The 18,606-nt window shown below is 31.8% G+C and overlaps 1 protein-coding gene across 1 annotated transcript in view; it reads right to left on the bottom strand.

Moving 5' to 3' along the window:
* The window catches only part of LOC145316554 (neprilysin-2-like), a 26,126-nt gene extending 7,520 nt beyond the window's left edge, over positions 1-18,606 (bottom strand). Inside the window, exons 1-7 of the mRNA XM_080157128.1 lie at positions 17,955-18,606; positions 17,115-17,235; positions 8,910-9,011; positions 6,722-7,277; positions 3,985-4,067; positions 2,126-2,268; positions 1,532-1,704 (exon numbers count right to left, since the gene is read on the bottom strand). Coding sequence (XP_080013254.1) covers positions 1,532-1,704; positions 2,126-2,268; positions 3,985-4,067; positions 6,722-7,277; positions 8,910-9,011; positions 17,115-17,235; positions 17,955-18,288 — 1,512 coding nt within the window. The 5' untranslated portion in view covers positions 18,289-18,606. The remainder of the gene's footprint in view (positions 1-1,531; positions 1,705-2,125; positions 2,269-3,984; positions 4,068-6,721; positions 7,278-8,909; positions 9,012-17,114; positions 17,236-17,954) is intronic.

The raw sequence follows: 18,606 nt of genomic DNA, 5'->3' as shown, positions 1-18,606 counted from the left end.
AATTTTTTATTCAACTATTCACAGATAACTAGATAGATAGCAGAAGTGCAATAAAATAATTACAGAAACATTCAGACAGACTATTGACGGACGTACAGACCAATCATAGTTCTATAGAAGCTGCACTACTAACAAGGATGACAACATCCATAAAAGCGAAGCTCTGAAACGATATGACAGACGAACATTAACTATTGTTGAGTGTCAGAACTGAATATACAAAATTTGAAAATAAAATTATACGTAAATTTGTTGCAAAACTTATTAAATGCAGAATTCTGTTTAAATAAAAATTGTTATTAAAAAGTAAAAAAATCAACATGTTTAAAATGAACGTACGGACATTCTGGTAACGATTATAGAGTTGCTACGCTTTCTAAATCGTACCTAACTACTACAGGAATCGCCATGCAAAATTTGAAATCGATAGGACAATTCTAACATGCCTAAATTAACGAATAAAAGCTAACTATCTCGGACGGACGGACGACCCTAATTATAGAAATACTTCGCTTTTAAAAAGTATGTTAGTAAGTTTGTACAATGTGTATGCATGTTGTATAATGCAAATTGAGTTGATTAGCATAATTAAGATCAATTATCTAATAGGGGAGGATATTAGTCATTTGTTTTATGTAATTACTGTCAAGAACACCACACAATATAAACTTACATTGTACAATATTACTTTAATTTAAAGGAAATAGAATAATTAAAAAAAAACATTTAAACGATGGTTTAAGGCAAAAAAAAGGTGATTTTTATTTAATCGATCTCATTATTCAATACAAAAATTTGAAACGGCTGAGTAGATATGTGATATCTATATTGTGTGTAAATGCCAGAAAATAGCTACAAGAAAAATTTTTCGTTTGTTTTTTTATTACTTTAGGCCAGGTAGAATTAGATACTGGATAGTCCCGTAGGGCCACCAAAATGGGGTTGGCAAATAACCCTCCTTATTTTCAGTTTTTTTTTTTTAAATAAGGAAATGAAGATTTCTATGCTTAATAGAAACTTAGAGGTCCCCCAATAAAACAAATATTTAGAAGGCTGTACATAAAATATGAAAGAGGTGTATAGGAGTAATGTCAATGAGAGAGTTGACCGGGGGGTTCACACCCTTCCAGCACGCCTCTGATAAGTAAAGGGTTAGTGAAAATTTGGACTTGTTTATTAAACCATTATGCACCAAATGAATTATTATGCATTATGAAGTTTGCATTTTAATTTATTCTTTAGTATTTAATGTTGCAAAATTTTATTTAATACATCAATTCAAAGGAGTGTAGAAAAGAAGCTCTAGTTATATAACAGTTATTATTATAGATTAGCTTAACCTTATTATATAGAGCAGCGATAAAGCTTAATAGCGCCTATGTTAATCGGCAAATATTTCTTCAATTTAAATAAAAATATATTGCGTAGATTACTTTATGTTCCTAATATTTTGCTTTAACGTGCTTCTAATTGATTTTCTCGTGATTACACTTAATTAAAATTAACCGAATATTTAGAAACTTTATTTTACCTTCGCTCTTTTCTTTGTTTTATTATCCATCCAGTCAATTTCATTGAGGATATTGTCAAACTCTTTCCTGATATCCCTCACCATTTCATCCATGGACTTCTTGGCCTCTTCTTTGAAGTGTTTCTGGACATACATGCTGCCAATGGGGGAGGAGAAACTGCCAGTAGCCGCACCTGCAATGAATGATGCTAATAAAACAAATAAAATTTTTTGTTTGGTAAAATCATCTTTACAGAGGTGCATGTAATGTGTATCCTCTAAATAGGTTTACCATATTGGAAAATCTATCATACTTTATATCCATTATATGTATACCTAAATTTCATTAGTTTAAGTCTCAAACAAATTCTTTAAAATAGTTTCTTCAAACGTCAAAATAATGTAAAAGTAAAAGGAAAAAATAACTTAGATTATAAACAGGTTCATGTCGATACCTTCCACATTTAGAGCTTCCAGCTTTGTTGACGGTCATAGCTAATTGGACACTTAGTATGTTAACCCGATTTTTTAGATCTATAGCTAATATTCGGCTGAATCAATAGACTCAAGTTAAACTAGACAAGCATTTTTTTGAAGAGAAAAAAATAAAGTTACCTGTGCACTGCTTCCATCTGTCTGTGTCACTCTTCTTGCCAGTCACATTCTTGGCAAAGTCGAGCTGGATCTTCCTGGCCTCCTCAGTGAAGTATCCCAGAGATGCCCGGGCTGCACGCCACATCATGTAGTTGCCAATCACTCTAAATTAGAGAAGTTTGACGATTATGACGAATTTTAGAGAATATTTGCTCAAGAGTTGGAATTCTAAGCCTTAAAAAATTCCGTGATCAACAAGGGTTATGAAAATTGTCGACAAAAACATGAAAAAAGGAGTAATCCTAAACAAGAATAAAATGAATAAAAGAAGGAGGTTATAAACACAAAATGCCTAAAGGTAAAGAGGAGATATAAGTCAAAGATTTTTAAAAGTTTAGTATGATTTTTAAAGCTTAAGCTCTTGTAAGTTTATATTTATTTTGTGTGTTTGTGTGTTTTTCACTATGCATAGTCATACATTATATTTTTTATAATTTATTACTTAATGTTTTGTCCCTTGCCTTCCCTGTTGAAATTTAGTGATGTTATTATATCAACATAAAACTATTTGGAGCCATGCGTAGCATAGAAGAATTTTGGTTATACAGGGTGTTTCAATAGAAACATTTTTGTCGAAAAATGTAAAATATAAATACTGAATGAAAAAATTATTGTTTAGGGTGAACAGGGATTCCTTATTCACATTACATAATCATACTTGTCGTATTTTCACAAAATATAAATTTATTCTAAACTAAAAATGTATGAATAGATCGAACAAGATTAGTTTTAGTGAAAACTTACGCCTTTCAGTTAAAAGCATACTAATTGTTAATGTCCATTAACACTAACCAGCTAATCCTATTCCCCAGAGAACAACTAAAAAGTAAATTCCACCATGTCGTATAAGCATAGTTTCATAATAGACCTTTTTGAAGCAGCTTATAGTGCATAATAAAATTGACGTCATGCATTGCAATTGGCCAATGATAGGCCGGTATACATTGTAATTGACCAATGGTAAAATATATACTGGCCTCTCGTTGGTCATTTGTATTGTATGACGTCATTTTTATTAGTCGCTATAAGCTGCTCGACTTTTTAATCCAAAACAGCAAAAATATTAGCGCTAATAGTCTTAATAGTTCCTTTGCAAAGTATTCATTAAGAGCGCTATATGGAAAAATATATAAAAAAAAAATTACAGAAATTATCCTTTTCCATTTGGTCTGAGAGTTGATGCTTTAACATTTATTTTGAAAAGATGTCAAAGGAATCAAAATCATTTACAATATTTTATTCAAAATTCAATTTCGACTGAAATGGTTGGAATTCTACGTAAAAAGATAAAATTGTCTTTATATATCTGACATTTGGATTTGAAATACGGAGAAGTAAATTATAAGTTGGATGATAAAATATAAGTTTTAATTCGAAGCAATATTATCTTGGTTTATTTTCTTTGTCCCATACGTATTTTTAAACAACGTGCATGAAATAATTAAAGATGTGTAATTACAAACTTACTACATTTTATCATTACATAAAAGTGACACGATGTCTTTTTATCTCTACCGAAAGATTTTACTAACCACTAAAGTCCTAAACGAATTTACTTTACAGTAATGCTTCATATATGACCTGGTTGTATTCAATTTTGCGAGGGTACCTCAACATTCAAAAGAGAAATCGGCTCAGAAAAATTATCCCCTCCCTCTCATTTGTTTTATTTTTAAAATCTGAAATAATTTTGGTTGACACCCCCCTGTTCTTCTTCCTTTCACGTATTTAAGTGATTTGGCATATTACTTACTTCTACGTCAGGACAGACAAACATGGCCTTATCAGAGCATGGCTCCGCTACTAAAATAACAAAGCACCTGTTGCTAGTCTTTGGCAGAATTTTAGTCAGATTTTGAAGATATCCAGGCTCATTCACTATTGTCCGCTCATTCTCATCAACCTGAATATCAGAAAAGGATAGTTCAATGGTAGAAAAAGCCTTTTACTTTTCCAACAGCCAAAACAGGTCATTCCAATGAAATATGGTGTTATTTTCTACCGAAGAGAGGTTAATCCTTAAAGTTTATTAAAACAATTAGTTGCGAGACAAATAAAATTTTAAGAAACACTTAGATTATGCCAACTAGAAATTCAGAATTAGGATTAAACAAATATATCCAAAAGAACAAAACTATTTTGAACATTTTAAATAATGTTCCCATCCTACATCTTTTTTGAAGTCAAATTTTACAACCGTCGAGTTATTGTTAATTCTTATTCGAATTAATTTTTGTGTTTTGAGTATGTAAAATTTATATTTTTACAGCTTACAGAAGCACAAACCCAAATAAATTACAAGGTAGCTTTGCAATTAAGAAAGGAAGATTCCTATAGTAGATAAGCTGTTTAAAAATATATAAACATATTTCGTAAATTCTAGAATAATAAAAGTTACGATATTATGCGTACTGAACGTAAAGCTGATCCTTGTTTCATTGTTTCAGTTTTCCCCTCTTTTATATGTTGAAGGGTTAGTAAATGAGGAGAGCAGAAACAATAAGGGACGGGGAAGAGGAAGAAAAGGGAATTGAAAGGTGAAATGCAGGTTAATGAAGTAAATTATCTAAATAAAAATCGTCGATAACCCCTAACATAACAGACAGAAACATTCACTAAAAGAGTATCTATTGTCAAAGAGAAGAAGAAACTTTGTTTAAAGTTACAATTCAAATTACTCAGAATAAATAAAATTTTAAGAATAGATTACACTTTTTCCAACAGCTTAGTTACCCGTAATCAGGCAGGGGGAGGACATTGGACTGTAATTAATTCTAGTCCCCAAATGTTTAAAACCAATATAAAAATTTAGTCATTTCATTAAATTTTCATTTGGTTAAAAAGCCTTCAGTTTCTAAACTTTCTTCACTATAATTGATAATATTGTTAATCGTATTCAGTAGTGTACAATACATCCAATTATCGTTCATTTTCATTTTAAATTTTAGTACATTTTCTCGTATTCATTCGAATCCGGTGGATAGGAACCGGTTCTCATGAATACGGAAAAACTATGTCTAGCATCGTATTATATCCAGTTTTCTACGAATATAGAAATGTACAATCATAAGAAGGCACCGGCTAAAAAAACTAGTTTTAATCTTATAATTGTACATTCTATATCCGCGGAAAGCCGTTTATAATACGATACGAGAAATAACTATTCTCGTATTCATTCGAATCCGGTGGATAGGAACCAGTTCTCATCCATACGAAAAAACTATGTCTAGCACCGTATTATATCCAGCTTTCTACGAATATAAAAATGTACAATCATAAGATTAAAACCAGTTTTTTAGCCGGTGCCTTCGGCACCTCGGGGCTAAAAAAAATAGTTTTAATCTTATAATTGTACATTCTATATCCGCGGAAAGCCGTTTATAATACGATGCGAGAAATAACTATTAAAGATTTGAAAAGTATATTAAAAGTAGTCTGCACTGTGTTTGCCGAAAATTTTTATACCCTCCTTAAACCAAAATTATTCCCTTAATTTTCCACGGGTGGTGGATATATCCCCCGAACCTCCCTTTAGAACGCCACTGTTTTAAATATGCAATACTGTTTTCAAGCATGGCAAAAATAAGGATAAAACATAATTGTCTTTTTTCAAACAATTGAATGATGATATTAATTTATATGTGAGACACACCATCAAATAGAAAAATTAAATCATTAGGCGACAAACTTTAAATTATAAACGCAACAACATGTAATTAAGTTTTTTTTATAAGCAACGCAGCCACTCTCTAATTGTGGACGTCACCCACGCGGAATAAAGTGTCCGTGGACGTTTTCAAATTAAACTTAATTTCCTTCTTTATTTAATGAGTTCTTTGGGGGGGGGGGGATTTTTCATTTTTTGGGGGGGAGTTGGGGGTTGGGGGTGTCCCATCCCCCAAGAAAATAGTTTTAAACCTTCCCGGGACCTATGTGAAGCTTCCCTGTAAAGGAGAACCCGATCGTTTCAGCGGTTAGCGAGATCCTTCGCTACAAACAAACAAACAGACAGTCATCGTTATACTTTGTATTATAGATTTTAAAAAAATAAAGCACATATTGGTTAATTCTTAAATGAGGCACCAAGATAATTTCATATTTTATGTTGTTTTTGATAATACTGCCAAAATTAAAAATAATTTATTGGTTTATAGTTGCTGTCATAATTTTTGACCTAATTGCACTTGTTTTATGAATGTTAATTATCTAAAATGTATGTATGTACGCTAAACATTTGTTTTAAAATGAACTTAGTCTTTAATATCCGGAAATTAAGTAATGCTTTTAGTTTGATTTTTGAAGCTACTATATAAGCCTTACTAGCGGATTCGCCCCTAGCCTCTAGGTTCTTTGTCCAAGAGGTAATTAAAAAAAATGTAGTACATTTGGTGCAGCACCAAATAGTTGGTATCACCTGCATCATCAAATCACAATTTCTGACACCAAACGTGTTAGAAGCTATACGCAGGAAATATATTCATGTTTTCAAAAAGTATTTACAAAAATGTGTTTGATCCTCTTTGCTGATGGAAAGAAATCCTAAAAAATAATTTTTACCTGTAAAAGTTCAGGTGTTAAAATTTTATTGATGTACTCCAACCAAGGGACCAGAGGTGTAACCTTGTCCAGATCCTTGATGAGAACAGGATTGTACAACCTGGTCGCGTTCCTTCTGTTCTCTCTGGGCTGGCTAGCCTCCGCAAGCTCTATCTCAAACTTGAGAGACTCCTTCAGCTCTCTCTCCGCCTGAACTCTATCTGCTCCCAGGAGCACAGCAACATTCACCATGTAATTGTAGTAGCTAATCACATCATCGTCTTCCAACCCGTTGATAAGATACTCCCTGGACATGCCCAGCGAGGCCTGGTCGATGTCAATGACTCTCCAGCTCGAGTTCTTGCTGTCTGTAACAATGGAGAAATCAATCAGATAATCTGTGGAGTAGCCGTTCTCGCGGAACTTGTACACTGTGTCGATCCAGGAAAAGTTTTCTTCGTCCCAAGAGTCACCCTCGAGAACTGGCCAGCCTCCAAGTTTCTTGAGCATGTCCTTCATGGGCTGCAACCCAATCTTCTCGATATTGTCTGTGTCCATACAAGCTTTGTATGTGTCTCTGAAAAAAGTGTATAATATCTATATAAGTTCCTCGAAGATAAGTGAATTTTAAAATTTGTTATTTTTACCCCTTTAGGTCATCTTATGATCAAAATATAAAAATATGATATAAAAGCGGCAAGGTGTATGAATGATCTTACCACTGGACCGACAGTGAGCTTCATATTGGTACAGGGCAGGGTTGGAGGGAAAAAGTCGACATCATCCCATTTTAAATTTGAGTTTTAAAAGAGTGAAAAAATTTTTTTTTTGGGTGGGGGGTGAAGACACCCTCTCCAAAAATAGCTTCACTGTAAAGGAGAATAATATCGGTTCAGCGGTTAGCGAGATCCTTCGGGACAGACAAAAAACTCTTACTACTTTATATTATAGGTATCAACCATCAAGAAAAAATATTCTTACTAAAAACATATTTTTTCCACTCTTATAAACAACAATTTTTACTTTCTATTTCTTTTGGCTCAGTAAAGATGAATTTTAATTGCCATTCTTTTGCATGAATATATTTAAATGAACAAAGCCTTAAAAATTTTGATTATTTTAAATACAAATTTTATCTTGCTTGTTTTTGTATGGTTAGCAGAGATATTGAGCTGTAAATGTAATGAAAATACCAGAGTTAGTGCCTAATTATATGTAAAATGACAATCAAGTCTTGGCTTAACTACAACCATTATTCGCCCAAAACTTTAGTTTATATTTGTCCGATAGTGAGAGAGAAAAAAAAGATAGAGAGAGAAAAACTTTCTAGAGTATAAACCAATGCATGATTTTTGTTTTACAGGTTTTATACACCCAAAAAGCAATAAGACTACATCCTACTTTTTCGGTGCCTTCTAACTACTTAGCCTCGGAAAGTCTACAAGAAGAACTTAGAACCAATTCCTTTGCATGGTAATGATTTGCGCCCGTTTTGGGTCAAGGCATTCCCCCTTCTCTTACTAGTATGTATGTCGAATACCTGACATAGAAGTAGGAACAGGTTTTAACATCTTTATTTATTAAGGGGTGTTGGGGCGAGATTGGGCCTATCACTTTCCCGCGCATAAGCTGCGTGTTACTTCAAAGTGGGAGGGTTATTTAACTACTTCAAATATAAATATATTTTATGATGACAAACAAGATCGCAACCATTAGTGTTACATTGTAATTTAGACTGATAGATGAATTTTCCCACTAATAACCTTTCCTAATCTACAAATTTTATTTGTAACAAATGTAATATGTATCAAATTTGAATTTTGCCTTGATATTCACGCAATGTAAAAACCTTTAAAGTGTTTTTTTTGTCTAAAAGAAAATCTTTATTAACGTAAATGGTTGGGCTTTTTAGTAAAGTTTCCAATAGGCTATGATTACATCGTTCAGAGGAAATACACACTTCTTCCATTCAGATCATGAAAAAATACCCCTTAGATATTTCAAGTGGTTAAATTTACCCGAATCAAATAAACAATTCGCCTCCATTTTTCCTTGCTTTGAAAAGATTATTTTCTGCATATTTTTGTCGTAATTGCTATCATTAGATAAGCAATCGCAATTTCATGTTTTTCTACTTACGAGCAATAAAATGGGGCAATATAGTTGTTTTACACGGTGAATTTCACTCCATGGAAAAAAAGGATTGTACCTGGCCATAGTGAATACCCGTGACTCTCCCTTTTCAGCTGGAGCCTCCAGAATTTCTCTTAGCTGCTGCAGAAGATCATCTCCTATCAGAGCAAACTGCGACCTAAAAAGATAAATAGTTATTATATATTTTTTTAAGGTTTTAAAAAACTTATATTAGTGGCTTTCCCCCTAGTCTCTAGGGTCATGGGAAGCCCCTTCCCCGATACTGTTTTTAAGTGTAGATTTGAATAAAGTAAATATTTTTTTCTTTTATTGACTTATCACTGGGTTATTTTGTGTCATGTATGTTAAAATTGTTCATAAAGTTGTCATTTCATGTTTATTTTAAGTTTTACCAATAAAAACCCTTGTACCATAAACCGATAATTTGTAAATCATCAAATAAATTAAATTGTTTTTACAAATATAAAACTAATGAAGCTAGGAAAGAAATTATAGAAGTGCATGATTAATATTTCATCACTGTTAACTTTCCCCAATATTTATGTATATAGAATATACAGTGTGTAACTGTAAATCTGGACAACACATATAAATGAAAAAGGTTTAAAAAAAATCACTGGATTTTTAGAACTAGTTGTCCTTAAGTAAAAAGGGGTCGATTCTCTTTGAAAAAATTACATTTCTACTTTACAAATATGTATAAAATCTGCCTATTTTTTGACAATTGGAATAATTAGTACCTAATTATTTGTTTTTTGTCAAATTTTATCAACTTTGAATTGTTCACCCTGTACATAATACATTTATTTGTGGTCTTGCTTTATATAGCTCTATATATCCTTTAGTAACAGCTACTCTATAATCATGACATGTTAAGAACTCTGTCTTGCAGTCTCTATCTAACATATCTTTAAGCTAATTGAATGAAGAATCATAATTTTTTGAGGGATTTTGAAATAAATTGCCCTAACAAAATGGGCTGGTTAACGGAAATGTGATTTGTTAACAATTCCTGCAAATTATTTATTATTGGATTATAAAAACGGCAATTCCATAAACATAATTTCATTCTTAATTGCAGTGTATTAATGTATTTTTAAAATAAAAGCTTTCAGCACGTTATTGCTGTGCTACTTATGGGCATAATTTCCCTTATTGGTGGTGGATGTATGTATGTATGCACATTAATAAAACCATATCAATTTTCCTTTCCAAACATGAAATAAATTAAAAATTAACTCACGAAACGATAAAGTTTTAATTTCAAACCAGTGTTGTGTAAATAATTTAAAATACAAAGTAGAATAATGTCTGTCTGACTGTTTGTCTGTCCTTGCGGATGAAGCTTAATATTTTGTACCTTTCAGGAAATATACAATAGACCAATGCGACTATTATAGATGATCATTATAATAAAGTAATAGCATCTTCTGAGATTACTGTCTGTCTGTACCGATAATCTCGCTAACCGCTGAACCGATATGGTTTTCCTTTACAATGTAGCTTCTCACAAGTCCTTGGAAGGTTTATAACAATTTTTGGGGAAGGCTTCCCTGCGTAGAAGGGTGGCGAAACTTTTTTTTATGAAGCTACAGTTGAAAGGAGGGGGGTCGGCATCCCTTCCCCCCCCCCCCTAATTCAAGGGCCTCTAGAAGCCGCTAGTATAGTATATTGGAGAAACTTTGAATTTCATAACACAAATTTGCTTATAATTCCACATATTGGGAAGGAACTCATAGAGGCTAGAGGTGAAGCCACTAATCCTTATTTAAGTATTTATGACTGTACAAAAAGATCTTAAGGGTTGGGATAAAGGGGTGTTAAACGGAGCCACATATCCTAATTAATTGTAACTATGCCAGTAAAAACTGTCTAGTTTGTCTGTAAAAATGTAAGACATTTCCGATTACATAAGAAAAAAATCTTTTTATAATTTTCTTTTATTCTTAAAACTTAAAGAAGCAAGAAAAAGAAAAAAAGTCCTAAAATTGTTTGTAATGCATCTTTTAAATATTAAAAAAATGTTTATATGATTGGACCTACAATTGTTTAGAATTTAATCACAAAACCTTTCTTAATATTTGTATTTTAAAAACTTGGTAAATCTTTTCGAGACAATTTTTTTTTGGAAATGGAAATAAAGTTTTTGAGAAGAGCAGCAAAAAAACACATTTTAAATGTTAATAATTGGCAGGTATTTGCAATAAATCATCAAATATGTGAAATTCAATTTGCAAAAATTGTGATATAAGAAAAATATATTCACACAGGGAACTTATTAAGCTAAAGCCGTATTTGATAATGTTACTTGACGCACAAACATACACGGTAGAGTAGCTGTGCCTGCATCTTTTAAGAGGATAAAGGAGGAAGATAATTCAACATTAAACTAGTATTATTAAGAATTGCGTGTGCAAAAAATTTCCGCCTTTTATCAGGGAATAATATATAGGACATTTACAGATAAATCATTCTACCCCCTCTATTCTAGGATTTTGAGAATCTTAAAGGGCAGAGCTAAAGCAATAGAATTTGAAAAATAATGAATTTGTCGCCCTTTGTCCTATTCCTGTATTAAAGGCCTTTTATTTACAAATTGCGAGTTGGTAAATTATTTACGTTGATCATATTAACAGACAAACAGATAAGGGTATAAGTTTTAATCTTATGATTGTACATTTCTATATTCGTAGAAAACTGGATATAATACGATGCTAGACATAGTTTTTTTCGTATGGATGAGATCCGGTTCCTATCCACCGGATTCGAATGAATACGAGAAAATAACCTTCGACTATTTGTATGTGTATTTTGTATTGTTTTTGTAATTAATAGCAAACTTTAGGTTTTTTTTATAACATAAAATGAAAGCTAATATAAGATTTGTTTGAAACTTGAGATAAAAAGATAAAAAGCTGAGATTACATAAAATTAAATTCAAATTAGATTAAAATTTGTAATAAAAAACCAAGAGCAAAACAATGAAATAGGTATTATTTGTAAGATATAGACAAATTTATAAAAACAACAATGATTACAAATATTTAAAAAAAGAATATGAGTAAAGAATTTATATATTTACCATTTTAAAAAAAATTATGTATCATTTCTAAATAAGTATAACTTACTTAAAACATATTGCTGAATTTGCTTAAAATCTGAACTGTATTTTTGGACTTATAAAAAGTTCTTTCGTTTCCGTGGACAATGCTATGTCTATAATGTCATAAATATATGGTTCCTGGCCTACGTAACATCCAATCTATTTCTAGTTGAAGATAATCGTATTCGGTTCCATGAAGATAAGGTCTTTAGCGTTTTGAATTGCATTTGATTAATTTCTTTGCTAAATTAATAATTCTGTTGAATAGCTTTGTCTATAGGACATCAGTGGTAGAGGAAGGAAGTTGTGTGAATGTATCAAACACAACAACCGACAAACCAACAGCAGCGAACCAGCCGACAAACAATTAAACAACAACATTAGAAGGAAGTAATCTTAATTATTTACTACAGCACATAATTATTTTCTTAATACACAAAACCACAAACTAGCCACCATTTTAATATTTGTAATGCAAAAATTTAGGAAAATAAATATTTTAGCAATTCAACAAATATTTTAGATTTTATATTTAAATTGACCCAGATAACTTTGATATTACAATTTTTAGGCAATTATCAAATATAAATTAACTTTTCAAAAGTTAATTAAGATCTGTTCAGAATGTTTTTTTAGGGAAACTTTATTGTTGTCTTTAAATATTTTTCAAGTAGAACGTCTATATAAGCAGAATTGTCTAAAACTAAGATATTCTAAAGAATGGTTTGTGAAAAGAACAAATTGTATAACTGACTGATATCTCCAATGAGTTAAGTTGGTACATTACAAAAAAACAAACCTGACATAAAATCACCTTTAAAATACCTATTGTATAAAAGATGCCAAATGTTGTTTTGTATTTAAAACCATTGAAGACGTATAACCAACCAGCCAAATAATTTAGAATTTTGTTTAAGGTTTAAGGAGTTTAAAACATAGCTGTTTGGGAGGGGTTTTGTTTGATGCACATATACTGCTCGAATTCCATGATAAAATTCTAATTTGCCCCCTAATAATACCCTTAAACAAGCCTTTTACCCTGATTCCCTAAATGATTTTCCACAATAGTCATACCTTAAACCTGAATGAGAGAGAATTTGTTTCCTCGTATGATATGGTTAAATATAATATTAGTGTGAGAAAATGTCTCCCCTGTGTAATCATGGATAAAAGGTCTGTCGTCTCTCAAGAAAAATTATTTTATACCACTTATATTTAAATTTTGTTCTCTATAATATAAACGAAATATTTCAATAATTATGGTTTGTTATAATTACCTTACTTGTCTGATCCCAATAAAACTTTTCATAACTGTCATGGCGATTTAACTTACTTTAGTAGCAAATCCACTCCAAAATATCTACAACCAAAATGTTCTGCTGTACGTCCATTGCAGCAAATGTAATTTATAATTGTTTGTTATAAAAAGAACTGTCTAATTGCCATGCTTTTTTACCAAAATACAAAATCACTACCAACCCTGTTTAGTGTAATAATGTCTCTTATATATATCCTTGAAAGGGGCACATACACACACACACACTCACACACAAAACAAACAACATGCAACAAGTGATACATAATTTTTATAATTCTTTCCTTAAATTGAATTAAATTTTAAACAGTATCTTTAAAATAATTCTACTTAAGTATATCAGCAATTACAAAATGTTAACACTTTTGATAATATCAAGAATGAGTATGTACCATAAATTGAAAATACCACTAAAATCTACAATTTCCCTTATTTTAATGCTCGCATCGACTAGACTAAATATCTTTTAATTAGAGCTAACATTTCAGCAACCTAAAAGTATAAGTTAATGTTTTGTAAGCCTACCTCCTACTATAAAATGTTGTGCCGCTAATCCAAGTGGCGAGAACTTTATGGAGCTAAATATTAACTTACCAAACACATATTTATATGTTGGTTGGATTTCAATGTTATGTAACAACAAAGGAAAGAAAGATTTATACTGAAGGTTTTATTTGTCTGTTTAGGTTGGGTAAATCTAAATGAAAAAGTAACTTGATGTCTTTTTGTCTGTGTCAAAACAAGATTCCCCACTCCCCTTCTAATTTTTCTTGTATAAACTATATTGAAAATTGGCAGCTCGACTTAACCCCAACTACTTTCCCTCTAGCCCCTCAAGGGGGGCGTAAAAGCAACTGTTACAAAAGCATTATTAGTCCACTAACAGAAAAGCAGCCTCAATAACTACCGGGAAGGTATGCTTTACTTTCACAATCCTATCCCTGTATCCCTGTTAAAATCTAAAAATAATTCATATAAAAGTGAAGTCCATGTCCCCTCCAGGTTCTCTAGTGGAAAGTTGTTAAGCCATAATGAGAAGTAAATAAAGTTTGAGGAAAGTAATTTTACGTGTAATTAGACAATTTTCAAGTTTACGCAAATACATGAAAGCAAACAAAAACTTTGCCGTAATATCGTGATAAGCAGGGCTTGGCAGCCGCAGCCATTTGCATTTTGATGCTAATCAGTCGCAGAAACATTTGATTTTACACAGCCGCAGCCGTTTGTGACCTAAGCTAAAGTTTAAACTGTTAACAGGTCGACCGTCTGCTTGTGTGTATGGTTTCATACGTATTATTTTTGGAAAAGAAGCAATAGCGTTAATAGCTTTTGAAATTTTGCGTTGTCGAATGCTTTTTCAATCCACTAAGACTAGCCCCAATAGAATACGCAGCCACCGAGCCCTTGTGAAAAGATTTACATATTTACAACATATTTTATATTTACATTATTTGTTTCCATTATACTTTTTGTCATTTTTATATATTTTTTAGTCAAGCAGTCATAACGTTTGCAGTTTTAAGATTGAAAAAAATCTACTCTAGACTTTATGGTAGAAGAGTTATGCACATTTAATAGGTATGAAATGCCTTTTGTTAATACAGTAATGACATTAAAATCCTTACAATTTTTTTTACAGTGGTGCTTTTCTATCATTTTGGTCAGTCCGTTAATTTGTTTTTTCTGCCTGTTATAACTGTCAAACATTCTAACTTGGTACAATGTCATTACCAGAAAGTCCGTATGTAAAATTAAAACATTAAATTTTTCCTTTTTTAAAAGCAATATTTTTCTATGATTTATGCGTCCAATTTACTTGATTTTTTAAATATAGATGCCTTGGATCATTAGGCATAAAGTTATAAGTAAAGCATCGCTATAATTCAGATTTAAGTCTTTACAAAGCATCCGGTATTTAAATAATTTAAGTTTTTTTGATAGAGTAATACGGGTTTTTATATTACATTTTTTTAAGGTTTGCTTTTATGGATGCTGTCATCCTTGTTTTTTACATAAAAAACACTTTTTTTATTTTCTTTGTAACTTTATGAAAATAACATAAGACCTAATTGAAAAACTTAGTTCATTAATAAATAATATAATAATAAACTTTAGCTCAATCCTTTTTTATATCAAAGCAAATTGATATAAATAATTAAAATTTTGAACAGAACATAACTTTATATCTCCTTCTCGTGTAAAAAATGCATTAAACGCATTAATACACATATATCACTATAATTTATCATTTAGATTGAAAGTTTATCTATGTATACTTTTCTATGGAGACATTAAAGAACAAGGACAATTATCATAGTCTCGCTTCAATCTAACCAAAAATGTTGTACAGGTTTAAGATAATTTACCATTAATAGGCTCAAGATTAAAATTTCTTTCTATATTTCTTTTTTACCTAATGAAACAATTTACCTTCGTAATTTATAAAGATACTTCAATAATTAAAATAAAACAAAAGAGAAGAAGGGGTTAAATAACTTTATGTCTCCAACCTGTGGACCCTGTGCCAACTTTCAATTGGTCTCTGAATATCAGATATCAGTCAATACCGTCGGAAATATTAACACAGCCAAGCCACTACAAAGGAGCAGAAAGCAATTCACTAGTATACGAAAAAGGTCTCCAACAATGGTTCTAGGTAGTTATCTGGGTTATATATCCATGCCTATACATTCATTCATCAATAGACAATAATAATCAACTTGTTCAGGTAATGGGGGGGGGGGGGCATACGGACAGTTACATGTTTTAGTTTGGGTGTGCAACTAAAAAAAACTTGATGTTGTTCTCTGCTAATTGAGTTATTTGTTCTGAACTGGTGGCAAGTGTCTCTTCACAAAGTAATTAATGTTCACTAAAACAGGGATACAGGGATGGGATGCAAGGATATACAAATATTGCTCCCAAGATGTTCTTTTTAACTCTGTTAAGGGGGTGCCAGTTACTAATGAAACCAATTTTATCTCCGAGAAAAAGCTTTATTTGATTTTAAACTGTTAGGCCGATTAGGTTATACTCAAAGGGCACCTTCTACCTGGTCTTTTTCTCTGAGTTTGCTTTGTTAATATCTAATCATTATTCAGAGAAACTTATGAATTTTAAGTTTATATTTTTACTTTAAACAGAATGTATGCGAATTATATTACAGTAATATTATTTTAGCGATATAATTATAACCACATTGGTTTATTTCGCTAGAAAACTGGATTTTTAAAAGAATATTTAATATTTAAGCCATAGACGTCCAAGGGGGGTGGGTAAAGGGGTGATTACCCCCCAAAATAAAAAAAGGCCTCTATGAAATAAAGATTACCCCCCCCCCCCCCCCCCCCCAAATGAGCTTGGGGGTGCCATAGGCACCCCCAAAGTTTTTATTTTTAAAAGTTTACCCCCCCCCAAATAAAAAAGTTTGGACGCCCCTAATTTAAGCCTTTATCTAGCTAAGACATAAAATTTGAATTAATTAGCCATCGTAATGTCCCTATATCCTTGTCACAAAATAAAGAAGAAACAAAGTTTGAATGGAGAATTATTTTTTAAAAACGTACGAACAATAATACATTATAGTTATATTTAACAAAAAAAATCATTAAAAAATATTTTTTTAAAGAGCTATCTTGTTTTATAAAAACCCTGGAATTTACAAATTTACGTAGTCTTGGCGAAAATATTAGCAGGAAATTGTCAAATCTGTTTTGACTGATAAGTTCACTATTTGAGTTCTCCCTAGTTGGAAGCTTCACATGGGTCTTCAGGAGGATGCTAAGCAATTCTAGAGGCGCATCCACTAGCATGCATGTAAACTGAAGCATACAAAAACCTACCTTGAAGATCTGTCATCAGGTATAACAATTCTCTCCTCAAAACCTCCGCAGGCAAAATCATAGAAGTTATCACAAGGGTCCACACTCCTCTTCATGTTCTTCAATATCATGTGGGCGGCATCTAGTTTCACATGGTTCATTTATTTGTGGTCCTTTATGCCAATACTATCCTTTTGTTTGTATTGCTATGTTTAGTTCGTATTGATAAGTTTTAGTCAGTAAAGAAGGATACATGCATCTATGAGCAATGTTATATTTGAAAGTACTTACATGACTTAACCTTACATGGCAATCTAAAGACATGGCACTTGTACGTTTTATACAATAACTATAAAATTATATTTTAGTTCAAATTATACTTGTTACTTTAAATTTAAAATCAAAAGATATACTTAGAAAAATACTATATATGTACAATGTGCATACTATAAGGCAAAATTACGTATATTGCAAGTTAAATAACCCTATCTCATTATTTTCAAAACTTGATTCAAGAACTAACCCTGCGGATCTACCCTAAACCTTCACGTGAACTTAAATCAATCAAAAGAAATCAAAACAAATTTACTAAATGGGTGGTAAGGGTGGTATAAACTGGTGCTTTTAGGTAAAGTGCCAATTATTCTTTTTTTTGTTATTTCCATTTTATTTTATGGTGGAACAAATTGCACAAATTCGAATTTTTTAGTGAAAGATTACACATGCACTTCTAAAATGTAATTGTAAAAAATCACTTAAAAATTTTTATTTTCAATATATTTTGGTATCTAAAAAGCCTTTGATAAAACGTTATTTTCGTCTTAATTTTATAATTGTTATAATAAAATGAATAAACCATACCTATGCAGCCTTCCGTTAGGCACATATCTTCATGGATATTTCCTCCTGCATGCTCTGCCTTATTCGCCTCACTTTTTGCTGAATAGTCCGACCCCGTAGGTTTCGATGGAGGTGTCTTAGAACTCACTACAATCAAACCAATAAGAAGCCCTACGCACAGGGCTATGCTGAGAACAAGGGCTCCGATCAGCAACCTGTTTGACCTGGATCTATTGAAGGTGGTCATGTCACCGGAATCTCCGCCGTTGCTGCCGGCGGTGGATTGATCACACTTCTCACTGTCCACGGATATCAGGTCCTTTCTTGAGTCTCTGACTGATGATACTGTCGACATTGTTGTCACACTAGTTGATACTTTAGTCGCCTAGGTGCTAACAAATGGCTTCCTCCACCACCTTGCTGTGCAGCACAAGGGGAAGGAAGAGTTAAGATATTAAGAAGAGGGTGGTAAGTACCCACCTATACTTAGCTTCACATATTATTATAATACATATATATATTACAAGTCAATGTGTCCACTATGTAACCTGCACTGGAATGGCTTGCCTCACACTGTGTTTGTGTATGTTTAGTGCAGAGGAAGTGAAACCTGGTATGGTTTCTTATTATATGCAAATGTTTTCTTCTCAATACTATTCACTTACAATTTTCT

The sequence above is a fragment of the Acartia tonsa genome, chromosome 4 (assembly GCF_053477335.1).
Source record: "Acartia tonsa isolate MP-2025a chromosome 4, ASM5347733v1, whole genome shotgun sequence".
NCBI classification, from domain to species: domain Eukaryota; kingdom Metazoa; phylum Arthropoda; class Copepoda; order Calanoida; family Acartiidae; genus Acartia; species Acartia tonsa.
Note: the sequence above shows the minus strand (reverse complement) of the source record. Positions and strands in the feature narration are given on the sequence as shown.